The sequence below is a fragment of the Trichechus manatus genome, unplaced genomic scaffold (genome assembly GCF_000243295.1).
Source record: "Trichechus manatus latirostris isolate Lorelei unplaced genomic scaffold, TriManLat1.0 scaffold00163, whole genome shotgun sequence".
Lineage (NCBI taxonomy): Eukaryota > Metazoa > Chordata > Mammalia > Sirenia > Trichechidae > Trichechus > Trichechus manatus.
Genome location: NW_004444099.1, coordinates 2,040,990 through 2,054,601, shown reverse-complemented (window position 1 = coordinate 2,054,601; position 13,612 = coordinate 2,040,990). Strand labels below are relative to the sequence as shown.

General features: G+C 38.4%; 1 protein-coding gene across 2 annotated transcripts in view; it reads left to right on the top strand.

The window, feature by feature from the left end:
- Positions 1 to 2,776: 2,776 nt before the first annotated feature.
- The window catches only part of TET1 (tet methylcytosine dioxygenase 1), a 116,692-nt gene continuing 105,856 nt past the window's right edge, over positions 2,777 to 13,612 (top strand). For both annotated transcript variants that reach the window (XM_004386395.3, XM_023740751.1), the window contains exon 1: positions 2,777 to 4,783. In XM_004386395.3, coding sequence (XP_004386452.1) covers positions 2,846 to 4,783 — 1,938 coding nt within the window. In that variant the 5' untranslated portion in view covers positions 2,777 to 2,845. The remainder of the gene's footprint in view (positions 4,784 to 13,612) is intronic.

Below are 13,612 nucleotides of genomic sequence, written 5' to 3'. Positions count from 1 at the left end.
TTAGTAGGCTCTTTTCTGGGAGATAAGTTTTAAATGGTAAACATTATCTTAATTGCAGACGTGAATTTCTAAAACACTTCAATTCTGTGCTCAATATAAAAGAATATAAGAGGCAGAGATGAGTTTATAAACTACTTGAAAAAGCAGATCCCATGACACCCTGTGGTATACCCAGATTACTTGCTGAAATTCATTAATGTGAATTTTAACTTTTTGTGGTTGATTGGAATATCTAGATTATATGCTTCTATAATTTTTTTTAGCAATACGATTTTGATACAAGAGACAGAGCATGCTTATGTCAATATTGTTGAATTTCTAGAGATTGGGAAGGATTGCTTTTCGTTATCTGAAATGGCATTCCTATAAAGATAATATTGAATTTCTGGGGATTGGAATTGCAATGTCTTATGTTTTCTAAAAATGCTAGTACAAAAAGCAGTGGTTTTTAGAAAAAATATCCTATAATTCTTCACAGCTAAAGAGTTACCGCAAGCCAAAACTTTTTTTTTTTTTAAAGAGAAAGGAAAAAGCAGAAAGCTTAGATGCCAAGAATTCAAGTCAAGTATTCTCTGGCCTGGTGTTTGTGTTTAGTATTATTTTTCTTGTGGTTAGTATTATCACTAATGTCTGTTTAAAAAATCTTTTTTAAAAGGCACAGTGCTTTGACTCTAAATGTTGTACTCTGCGTTCCCTTATTTAGTGTGAGATCTACAGTGTATTAGGTGGGAACAGAAATTTAGATCTTGCTTTATGGAATATGGCAAATTGTGGGTTAAACTTCTTCCATAATAATGATAACTAGCATTGATTTTATTATTATTTCTGTATTCTGGAGTTGTAAATGGCCTAAAAAGCTATTTATTAAACACTACTACGTGCGAGCATGGTGCTAAGTCTTTACATGCATCATCTCATTTTATATTCATGGTAACCCAACTAAGCCAGTACTATTGTGTTTTCTATTCAGTTACACAGAAGGAAACTGAGGTATAGAGAGACCAAGGAACTTGTCAGAATCACACAGTTTCTGAGCTACAAACTGAACCCAGGTCTGCCTACTTCCAAAGTCCATCTTCTTACCACACCCAGCTTGAACTCAAATACCTTAAGAATGAAATCAGTGGTACTAGGCTTACCTTGCAGGAGTCCATTGAAACCTCAGACCAGCCTCATTCCAGATAAAGAAGGTGCTGACTCAGTGAAGTTCAGTAGTTTGCTTAAGGCCATGTAGCTGGTAATCTCACATTCAACTCAAGGCTTTTTGATTCTAGGCCATCTCTGGCCATTAAACCAAGATTACCTGGATCAGAAAAACAAAAACAAAATTTAAGGATGTTAAAGGGTTGTTGACTTTTTATTTTGCCAAGTAATAAAAAATAAGCCCTTTCACAAAAGAAAGAACATTTTATTACTTTTAAAGAAAGGGTATTTTAATGATAGAAAACAGGAAGACATAATTTTAGAATAAAAGAACATTAAAATGAATAAATTCAGCTTTATGAAAAACTCTTCACATTGCCCTATTTTCTTCTCATTTTGCCATAGACTGTTGAAAATTTGGTCACAGACAAGTTTTTCGTAACCATTTCCCTATACCATGCTTTCTTGCATATTCAACACTCTGCTGTTAAAGAATCCTCAGCAAACCTGTTGTCATGCTCTTGATTCTGTGCTTTTTAGAGAGACTGTTGATAAATGACTAGGATGGACTTTAGATTGTATTTTCATCAAACTGCATTCTTGCTCACAGCTTGATCTTATTTTGGGTTAGGGTAGGCATTCTGAAGAGATGCAAAGGCGATTGGTGATGGCTCTTGGTCAATCCCCTTCATTTTCTCCTCTTCTCTTGCTTATCTCTCAAATAATAGTTGCTTGCCTAGTATAACTTACTGTTCTAATTATCTCATTTTCTCCTTATTTCCAATTTCTTTGCTTAGGCATTTATCATGAGACTTTTGGGACCCATGGTAGAAGGGATTTTAGAACCAGTAGTCTTTGGATTAAGTTGGGTGAAAGAGAAAAGAGGGACATCATTTCTGGGCGTGGGCAGTGCCAACCACAAAGCCTTCCTTACACATAGTAGGTACTCAACAGATATTTGTTGGAGCAGTGAGTCTTATTTGTAACCTAATCTGTCAGTGCTAATCTGTCAAACCTAATCCTCAGATTTTACACTATTTTGTGTGTGCATAAAAAGCCCAAGATTTGTGGAAGGTTAATTGGAATGTTGTATTACTAGTGGATCTCTAGGGAGTAGAATTTCTTATATAATCGACTTCTTGATTATATAAGCCTCTTCTTCCTCCACCTTGGCCAGCTTTACTATTGGGCAGATGATGCCTTTGCCTGTAGGGTGATATGCTAAGGAAAGAGATTAAGAGATAATTATTAAAGTGTCCAAATTTGAAAGATTGGGATTTAAGCTTTAAGCTACATATAACTATAGTCAAGTTGTGGTTTCTAATGTAGAGAAACCCCCATGCTTACCTTAGTCAAAGAACTTCATCAAATAAATCAGCTGTCACAGTAATTAAAGGAGCCTTGTAGTGAATCCAAGGTTCAAAGGATATTTTAGTGTTTTTGTTTCTACTATCTCTTTCTTTTGCATTAAACATTCTCAGTTCCCTAATTTTAATGAATAATTTCCAGTAAATATTTTATTTCAAATAGAGAATGAATAACAAAAAGACTAAATGTTTTTTTGTTATTGTTATTTCAGACCAAAACCTTGTTGTGACTAAGCTCAACTGTGGAACATCCAGATTCTCCTCAGAAGCGAGACTTTCCAAAGGACCAATGACTCTGTGTCCCGTGGTCTTTCACTTTTTCCTACTCTGTAGCTATGTCTCGATCCCGCCATGCAAGGCCTTCCAGATTAGTCAGGAGGGACGATCTAAGCAAAAAGAAAAGCAGCCAACTGAAGAAGACCTCCAAGCCAACCAAGAAAAATGTGACATCGGTCAAGACTGTGAGCCCTGGAAAATTAAAGCAACTAATTCAAGAAAGAGATGTTAAGAAAAAAACAGAACCCAAACCACCCATGCCAGTCAGAAGCCTTCTGACAAGAGCTGGAGCGGCACGAATGAATTTGGAAAGGACTGAGGTTCTTTTCCAGAACCCGGAGTCCTTAACTTGCAATGGGTTTACAATGGCTCTCAGAAGCACCTCTCTTAGCAGGCGACTCTCCCAGCCCCCGGTGGTCATAGCCAAACCTAAGAAAGTTCCACCTTGTAAGAATTTAGAAAAGCAACATGAGTGTGAGTATAAGGCGCTCACTGATGTGGGAGTAAGGCACTCAGAAAATCAATCAGACCCAATGCAAGACCCCCCAATCCCTCCTGACATAGAAAATCTAATTGTTGTACAAAATTCATCTTTAATTAAAGGTGAGAGCCAAAAGACAGCCCAGTCTTGGTCCCAAAGGGTTGAAGATGCCAAAATAAATATCCCCAATCACAGTGGCCCTGCAGCAGAGATCCATTCTAAGTCATTGGAAGGGACACATGGTGAAGGGCTATTCTCTGAAAAGATATTAAATGATATCAAGGATTACACTAGAATGTTTGCTCAGGACACTGAGTGTGCTCCTTTGCCCCAAAGAGCAATATCCAAGGTTACCTCTGAAAGAAGCCCCAGTGTTCAGTTAGAAGATTTGGGTTCACGAGTAGAATCTCTTAAGCTATCTGATTCTCACTTGGATCCCATCAAAAATGAACATGATTGTTATCCCACCTCCAGCTTTAATAAGGTTGTACCTGAATTGGACCTTAGAAACTGTTTGTCTATTGGTGGGTCTGTATATCCTACCTCTTTAATAAAACTACTCTTGGCAGGCTCAGAACAAGAAACCCTTGGTGCTAACTCAGATCATCAAGGGGCCCTCAAAGCTACCCTAGATCAACAGGAAGTTTCTGGTGCTACCCCAAATCAACAAAAAATTCCTGATACCAGCAGAGTCCTAGGAGAGGCCTTCAGTGCTACCCCACCTCAATGGGAAGTTCCTGGTGCTAACCCAGTTCGTAGAGAGGCCCTAGGTGAGACATCAAGCCTACCAGAGGTTTCTGGTGCTATTCCAGTCCGAGGAGAGGTCTTTGGTGCCATCGTAGACCGACAAGAAACCCTTGGTGTGAGTGGTGGTGCTGTCCCAGACCCACCTATTTTCTTTGCTGCTCCTCCAGACCCAGTCATCACTTATCATGTTCCCCGAGAATGGCCTGAGCCCCAGAGCACTGTCTCATCTGGGCTTGAGGCCCAGGGTGCTATACAGATTTTGCCTTTCGGCTACTCAGGTCACGCTCCTCAATTATCATCAAACTCAGAGAAAAGTTCAGTACCTCCAGCAATGGCTATAAGCCATAAAGAAAATGAGAAGCAAGTTCATATCAGCTTTCTGCCAGTTTACCCTCAGAGGTTCACATTAGTGCCTGAGAAAGAACTATACCAGGCTTCGCTGAGTGTTGTTCCACTCTCCCAGCCCGGTCCCAGCAAATCCATAGGAGGGAATTCCCAGGTCCACATGACCAGCACGGTTAATGTAGTCAACCCCACACTGGTATCTACGTCAGTGTCACTTGCCAGTACCTCTTCTTCCTACACAACTTTGCTACCTACTTTGGAAAAGAAGAAACGAAAGCGATGTGGAGTCTGCGAGCCTTGCCAACAGAAGACCAACTGTGGTGAATGTACTTACTGTAAGAATAGAAAGAACAGCCATCAAATCTGTAAGAAGAGGAAATGTGAGGAACTAAAAAAGAAACCATCCGTTGTTATTCCTTTGGAGGTAAGCAAATAGCCAAGGGGCTAGGACACAAGATTTGATTTAGTAGCCTGTGCAGAGGCATTTTGCTTCAATATTTCATCCTTTTTGCCTTGGTAAACAGTTGCTTTATGTTATCGATAAGAACTGATGAGCCTACTTGAAATATGTCTTGTGCAGTGATACATTAGCATATTTTTAGAATTTGTCCTAGAAAACTAGAACATACAGTTTTTCCATTGCAGTATTTGATGGAGACATAGGGAAATTGTATGAAAAGTGGTTTTGCAAAGATTTGTACTATGCCGCATTTTGGCTAGCTGTGTGTCTCTTTTTGGAAGTTATAGATTTAAAAATTAAGAGTGAAACGAATTCATTAACTCCCTAGCAGCCTGAGAAACCAGAGGAATTAAACTTCTTTCCTTTTGAAAGAATAAAACTGTCTGAACCCATAAGCTTGAAATTTTGCACTGGAGATATAACAATAATACAGCTTTTGCCTTGCATTTTGGCAGGCAAATTTCCACCTGCTCTACATATCTCACAGGGTTGTTGGAATTAAATGGCAATCCAAAACCCGTTGCTATCGAGTCAATTCCGACTCATAGCGACCCTATATGACAGAGTAGAACTATCCCATAGAGTTTCCAAAGAGTGCCTGGTGGATTCGAATTGCTGACGTTTTGGTTAGCAACCATAGCTCTTAACCACTACACCACCAGGGTTTCCAATGGTAATCAGAAGGTAAATATGGTTTGTAAACTCCTCAGTGAAATACAATTAGCTTTTATTAATACAACTTATAAGCTTAAAGTAGTAAAAATATCGATCAGCCTAGAATTTATTTAAAGTATTCTAAGGAGCTTGGTTAAAACCCAGACTCTTGCTTTTTACACTTTTAAGACATCAGTCAAATATGATGTTTTATGATTTTAAGATAACTCACAGTTGTATTTCTTCTGTGTCTATCACAAATACAGGTATAGTAAAATAGATGGACTAAAAAGTATTGTGAACTTTAATTCAGTCACCATTTCTTATTTCATTCTTGAGTTGAATTATCTGTCCAAAAATGCTCTGACTTCCCATTTGATTGAGTCATTGCAAACAAGAGACCAGGCATTTTACCAGTCATGTAATAATGGGCATTTAAGTTGTTTCTAAAGTATTTGTTACTACAAACCTCACTGCAATGCATAATTTTCCTTTACTCAAGTCATTTCACACATGTGGCAGTAGATCAAAATGTGGTTGTTACTAAATGATTTTAAAAAACCATTGGAGTCGAGATGACTCCAACTCAAAGTGACTGAATGTGTGTCAGAGTAGAACTGTGATCCATAGGGTTTTCAATGGCTGATTTTTCAGAAGTAGATCGACAGGCTTTTCTTCCAAGGTTTCGGTAGACTCGAATCTCTAACCTTTTGGTTAGTAGCAGAGTGTTAACCAGTTTGCCCCACCTAGGGACTACCTGTCTCTCATAGATAGGAACCAATTTGTTCTCTACTTCCCCGGACTTGCTCCTCCTCTTGCTTTTTTTTGAGGGGAAGGGGGTGGGGAGTGAAAATATACACAACAAAAATATACCAGTTCAATAATTTCTGTGGGTATAATTCAGTGACATTGGTTACATTCTTCACTCACTATAAATGTTTGGTTCAATGGCTTACCATCTAAATGACCACCCAGGAAGAAAATTCAGAGTCCTCTCTGATGCCTCCGTTTAACTTTCACCCCTCTAGATTCTTTTGTTTTACAAGATCAGAGGTTTCCTACCTCTCCATTTTCCTGGCCACAGCTATAATTGAGGCCTTTATCTCTTACTGGGACAATTTCTGTATCCTATTTGTTGGCAACAAGTATTTATTGCATTTCTACTCTGGGCTACGCACTGGGGATGGAGTCATGAGTCTACCAGCCAGCGGGGAAGTCAGGAGGTTGAACAACAAACTCTCCTTTGCACAGTTCAAGTTTTCTCTCTGAAACCCTGATCTGGTTCTGCCATTCCCCTAACTAAATTCATGTAGTGCTCTTCTGTATGTATGATATATCTCACTCAAAATAAAACAAATAAAAGAAAATAAAGCAAAATTGCCAGTGTCTTCCAATTACAGATGAAGCCTAGATTCATTAGCATAGAATTCAAGACCTTCCAGAGCTTGACCCTACTGACCTTCTCTGCCTTTTTGCCTTCTCTTCTGAGTTTTACTATACTTAAGGTTTTAGCTGTGTTGGCTATGAACATTTCCTTAAGTTCCTGCTTCAGTGTCCATGCTGATGTTACACCATTCTTCCTTTCCCTAGCTGACAAAACTCCAGTCATTCATTCACTCACTCCTTGCTGTATCATAACTATATATGCGTGTGTTCTCCAGATCCCACACTAGGTGACTTTGTTTCTTTGGTGTCTAGTCAGGCTTGGCACAGTGATAGGTGCTCAGTGAATATTTGTTAGTTAAATGAAAAACTTATTTGTAATTCAAATAATCAGGTTTATAAATTTAGATATTGGCCCGTAGTTTCTATTTGTAGCTCTGGCAAGCAAGTGTGGCCCCTATTGTCAAGTTTCATCTGTGTAGGAAAAACCAATATTTGTTGGTGGATGAACGAACGTCTTGGATGTTAGTCATAATATCCTAAATACTGCATTCTTTAGTTAAAAAAAAGCTTTTATTTTGACATATTTCAGACTTACAGAGAGGTTACAAGTGTAGTACAGAGTATTCCTGTATACTTTCATCCACATTGCCCGAGCGATAACATTTCATCATATTACTTCATTACTTTATCACTCTCTTTCCCTCTCTATCTGTTTTTTTTTTCTGAACATATGAAAGTAAGTTTTACAGACATGACAATCCTTTACCCTATATACTAGAGTAGATATTTCCTAAAAACGAGAATATTCTCTTATACTATTATTAAAACCAGGAAATTGACATTGAGTCAATATTATTATCTAATCCACAGACCTTATTCATATTTCACCAATTGTCCTGTTACAAAAGTCCTTTTAGCCTGTTAATCTGGAATACCAAAAACCCATTGCCGTCGAGTCGATTCTGTCATCTAGTGCTGCTATAACAGAAATACCACAAGTGGTTGGTTTTAACAAAGCAAAGTTTATTCTCACAGTCCAGTAGGCTAGAAGTCCACATTCAGGGTGCCAGCTCCAGGGGAAGGCTATTTCTCTCTCTGTCGGCTCTGGAAGAAGGTCCTTGCATCAGTCTTCCCTTGTTCTGGGAGCATCTCAGCACAGGAACCTCAGGTCCAAAGGATGCACTCTGCCCTGGGCACTCCTTTGTTGGTGGTATGAGGTCCCCCTATCTCTCTGCTTGCTTCTGTCTTTTATATCTCAGAGGAGATTGGCTTAAGACTATCTCATCTTGTAGACCTCATCAATATAACTGCTGCTACTCCATTTTATTACATCACAGTGATAGAATTTGCAACACACAGGGAAATCACATCAAATAACAAAATGGTAGACAATCACACAATACTGGGAGTCATGACCTAGCCAAGTTGACAGACATTTTTGGAGGACACAATTCAATCTATGACAGATAGCAACCCTATAGGACAGAGTAGAACTGCCCCATAGGATTTCCAAGGAGCACCTGGTGTATTCAAACTGCCGATCTTTTGGTTAGCAGTCACGCTCTTAACCAGTGCGCCACCAGGTCTCCTAATCTGGAATAGTTCCTCAAAATTTGAAAACAGCTTTATTGAGGTATACTTGATACACCCTGAAGTGCACGTAATTAAAGTGTACAATTTGATGAATTTGACATACGTATACACCATATAACCACTGCCACAATCAAAAGGTATCAATCCCAAAAGTTTCTTTGTGCTCCTTTGTAATCCCTGTCCCCTCCCTGCACCTTTCTTCCCCAGTCAACCACTGATTTGCTTTCTGTCACCATAGATTAGTTTGCGTTTAAAAGTGTAGATGTGTTATTTTGTCCTTCAATTTTTGTTTGACTAATGTTTCCTCAGGAAACCCTGGTGGCGTAGTGGTTAAGAGTTCATCTGCTAACCAAAAGGTTGACAGTTGTAATCTACCAGCCACTCCTTGGAAGCCCTATGGGGAAGTTCTACTCTGTCCTATAGAGTCACTATGAGTCGGAATCAACTTGGCGGCAACGAGGTTTTTTTTTTAAAATGTCTCCTCATAACTAGATTTGGATTATACATTTTCTGCAGGAATACCATTATATCATGGGACATGTGATGTCAGTTTGTCCCATTATTCATGATCTTAATTTTGATCACTTGGTTAAAGTATGTTCCAGATTTCTCCATTGGAAAGTTAGTATTTTTCCCTTACCAGTTGGCATGAAGTTGACTCTGACTCATGGCAACCCAGTGTTACAGAATAGAATTGTGCTCCATAGGGTTTTTAATGACCAATTTTTTAAAAGTGGATTGCCTGGTCTTTCTTCTGAGACTCCTTTGAGTGGACTCAAACCTCCAACCTTTCAGTTAGCCACCGATCACGTTAACTGTTTGCACCACCCAGGAACTCCATTTTTCCCTCAGTACTTAATATATGTCTTGTGGGGAGGTTAAGGCTTTGTAAATATCCTACTACCCCCTCAAACTTTCACTTCCTAGTTGTTATGGATTGAATTAATGTGCCCCCAAAATATGTGTTGTAAATCCTAACCTCTATACCTGTGGTTATAATCCCATTTGGGAATGGGTTGTCTTTGTTAAGTTAATGAGACAGGATTAGTGCAGGGTGTATCTTTTTTCTTTTTAATTTTTTTTTATTTTATTGTTGTACTTTAAGTGAAAGTTTATAATTCAAGTTAGTCTCTCATATAAAAATTTATACATACATTGTTATGTGACCCTAATTGCTCTCCCTATACTGTGACAGCTCACTCCTCCTTTCTACCCTGGATTTCTTGTGTCCATTCGACCAGCTCCTGAGCCTCTCTGCCTTCTCATCTCACCTCCGGACAGGAGCTGCCCATTTAGTCTCCTGTGTTTACCTGAGCTAAGAAGCACACTCTTCATGAGTATCATTTAATGTCCCACAGTCCAGTCTAATCTTTGTCTGAAGAGTTGGCCTCGGAATGCTTTTAGTTCTGGGTTGACAGAGAGTCCGGGTGCCATGCTTTCTGGGGTTGTAGGGTGTATCTTGAGTCAATCTCTTTTGAGGAGAGATGGGGTAGGATAGATGCTAAGACACATGGAGATGTCCAAGAAACCAGGAAGCAGAAGTTGAAGAGACAAGGACCTTCCCGAGCACACAGAGAGAAAGCCTTCCACGAGAGCCGGGGCTCTGAATTCAGACTTCTAGCCTTTTAAACTGTGAGAAAATAAACTTCTGTTGGTTAAAGCCATCCACTTGTGGTATTTCTATTATAGCAGCACTCGATAACTAAGACACTAATTTTAGCATTCATTGGTGATTTTTGCTTGATGGCTGTGAAACAGCAATTCTCTATTTCCATCATTTCTTCCAAATCTATTAGCTTTAATCTCTAAGAAAGAGCTTTTCCTTTTTATTTGTTTGTTTATCTCTTTCAGTATGAACTCAGGTATTCTTATTCTAGTCAGCGGGTTATAATAATTTATTATCATTATTTACTTTGAAGCTCAAATTGTCCCAAGTTTGGCCAGGGAGCTGACTTCTATGTACTTTTGTGCGTCCATCATTGTTTTTTTTTTCTGACACAAGATGTTCTAGGCTTATCTAGTTTCTACTCTGCCCCAGTCCTGAAATCAGCTATTTAACCAGGGAAACTTGGTTTCTCTTAGTGGAAAATGGTATTTAGAAACCAAGATCTTGGTGATGGTTGTGATCATTGTTATTGGAATGTCAGTACTGTGTTCAAAAGTTACTTGATTTAGTTCTCTCTCTCTCACACACACATAGGCACACATACCCTTGCCCTTCAGTGTACTTCTGTTGTTCATTTGAAATACAGTTCTAGTTCATTTATTTCTGTTTATATTCTATTTTAAGGTTTCCCATACTTGATGATATTCTTTCTCTCTGTTTCTGTCTCTCTCCCAAAAGATCACCTTTATTACTGATTCTAAAGATGTCATGTTGTGTTGTTGTTGTTAGGTGCCATGGAGTCAGTTCCGACTCATAGCGACCCTATGTACAGCAGAACGAAACACTGCCAGGTCCTGCGCCACCCTACAATCATTGTTATGCTTGAGCCCATTGTTGTAGCCACTGTGTCAATCCTTCTCCTTGAGGGTTTTCCTCTTTTTCACTGACCTTCTACTTTACCAAGCATGATGTCATAGGCTGTTTTTAATACTGAACCCTGGAAGTAGATAGATTCCCCACCTAATGAAGAGGCAAAGGAGAGCACAGGCTCTTGGAGAGATATAGGTATATATCAAATGTACATATATTTGTAGAAATCAAAATTTACTTATCCATTCTACTGTTGATGAACAGTAGCACTACTACTATGGACATTGTTTTATGTCTTATGATGAATATATGTATGTATTCTGTAGGGTATAGCCTTAGGAGTGAAATTTCTGGATCATAGAATATGCATAGGTTTAGTTTTTTTAGATTATTACCATGTAGCTGTGGCCATTCCAATTAAAACTCTCGTCAGCAGTTGAAGAGATAATCCACATCCTTGCCAACACTAGATATTTTCTGACTTGTTTTATTTTCAGCATTTTCTTGGGTCTGTAGTATCACTACATTTTATTTCCTTGAAGACTAATAAAATTGAGCAACTTTTCAGATGTTCATTGGCCATTTAGAAGATATATCTTTGTTGGTGAAATGCTTCTGTTACTGGGAGTCTCAGGTCTCGCTTGGCGCAGCTATAGAGACACGAAACGGGTGAAAGCAAAAGAAGCAGCTGTATTTGGTTGGCCAAGAAAGAAGCACACTGGGACTTGCATTGCCCCGATGGCACCCTGAACAATAGCTGAAACAGCTTTTATTAGGGGCAAAAACTGAGGAAGAGTCCTGGCGGGAAGGAGCAAGGTCGGTGATTGGTCTGGCCCAAAAAGGCGTTCCTGGGGCAATTCCATCCTTTGCACTTGCTCAGTCCAAAAGTAGGGGGAGGGGTCTCTAACTGTATCTCAGGCCTGGACCCTTGTTTCTGAAAGTCTTCCCCCAATCTTGAGCCACTAAAGTTTGGTTCCATCTGGCAGAAGAAAACTTCCAGGGTCACCCAGAGGACGGAGCTGATGGTTCTTTTCAACTCAGGCTGGCCAGATCTGGTCTTTACTGGTTCTGTGATCTGCAACCCCAGCCTCTTGTTTTTCTTACCTTGGGCAGGAAGATGGCTGATTGCCTAAAAACATCTGGAGAAACCAGTTGGAAGGGGCGGTGTCTCATGCTACTCTACTTACAAGGAGGTGGGGGTTGGTAATGGTGCGAGGAGGCTGTGGGCCTCTCTCCTCATCTAATCTTTTGCCCATTTTTCAATGCATTTTTCTTCTCTTATTGATTTATAGGAGTTCCTTATGTTGTGTTGATAAAAGCCCTTTGTTGAATATATGCCTGCAAGTATCTTTTCCCTTTCCATGATTTAGCTTTTCACTCAATCATGTGTTTTAATGAACAGAAATTCTTAACTTTAATGTAGTCTAACCAATCCTTTCCTCTTATGAGCGTTTTTTGCCTCCTGTTTAAGAAAATTTTGTCTATTCCAAGGCCATAATAAAAGTACTTTCTTTTTAAATAGCTTCTTTTTTACCTTTTTCATTTAGATCTACAATAAATCTTGGATTGATTTTTGTGTATGGCGTAGAATAGGAGTCAAGATTCATTCTTTTTCATATGGATATCTACTTGACCAGTGCCATTATTGAAATGATCATCCCTTCCCTGAGGCTACAATGTCAACTTTGTCATAAGTCAGGTGATTGATTAGCTGAGGGTCTGTTTCTAGACTGTGTTCCATTGGTCTTTTTGTCTATAGAATGTCATAATTACTATAGCTTTTTAACAAGTCTCACTATTTTGTAGAATAAGCCCTTCGGCTTTGTTCTTCAGTATTCATTTGGGCTACTTTTTGGTTCTTTGCATTTTCTTAAAACTTTTTGAATCAGCTTGTAAATTTCTACCAAAAAACGCTGCTGGGATTTTGATTGTGATTGTGTTGAATCTATAGATCAGTTTGAGGAGATTGACATTTTTACTATATTAAGTCTTTCAGCCCATGAACATAGTATATATGTAAATCTTATTGAATTTCTTTCAACAATGTTTTGTAGTTTTCAGTATAGATTTATTTTTTAAGTTTTATTCTTAGGTATTTGGTAGTTTTTGGTGCCATTATAAATGGTTGAAGGGCATATATTTTTTATATTTCAGAGTTTTGGCAAGCAAATGTATTTCATATATTTGTTTTTCACATCAGAATTATTTTACTTATTAAGACTTGGGATGAGAAAGGAAACATACATATATGGTTTTAAAATGTTAACACAGTATTTTTTTGTTGGTTCTTAAATGAAGCAATTGCACATTTAAAAAACTGTTAGTTTTTTTTTCTTCTAAAATATATTTAGTCCCCAAAGCCATATGCCATTTCTCAATGTGTTGACTACTAACGTTTTGGAGAAGTAAAAACAACTTGATATACTTTTTTTTTTTTGGTTGTAGATTACATTTTGTCTCTCGTAATAAGATAGAATTCTTTTAATTGTACAACAAGGAGAATAGATAATCTTCCCAGAGACATCTTTTTGCCCAAGAGAAAAAACGTTATGTGTCTTCTGCCAAGCTTAGTTTAGTTTACTGTTCTCCATATTCATAAATACAGATAATTGAAACCACTAACTCTATAACTCTTATAGAGTTAGGAATTTGCTCTTGGCTAGGGTACTCCTCATGTTTATTTG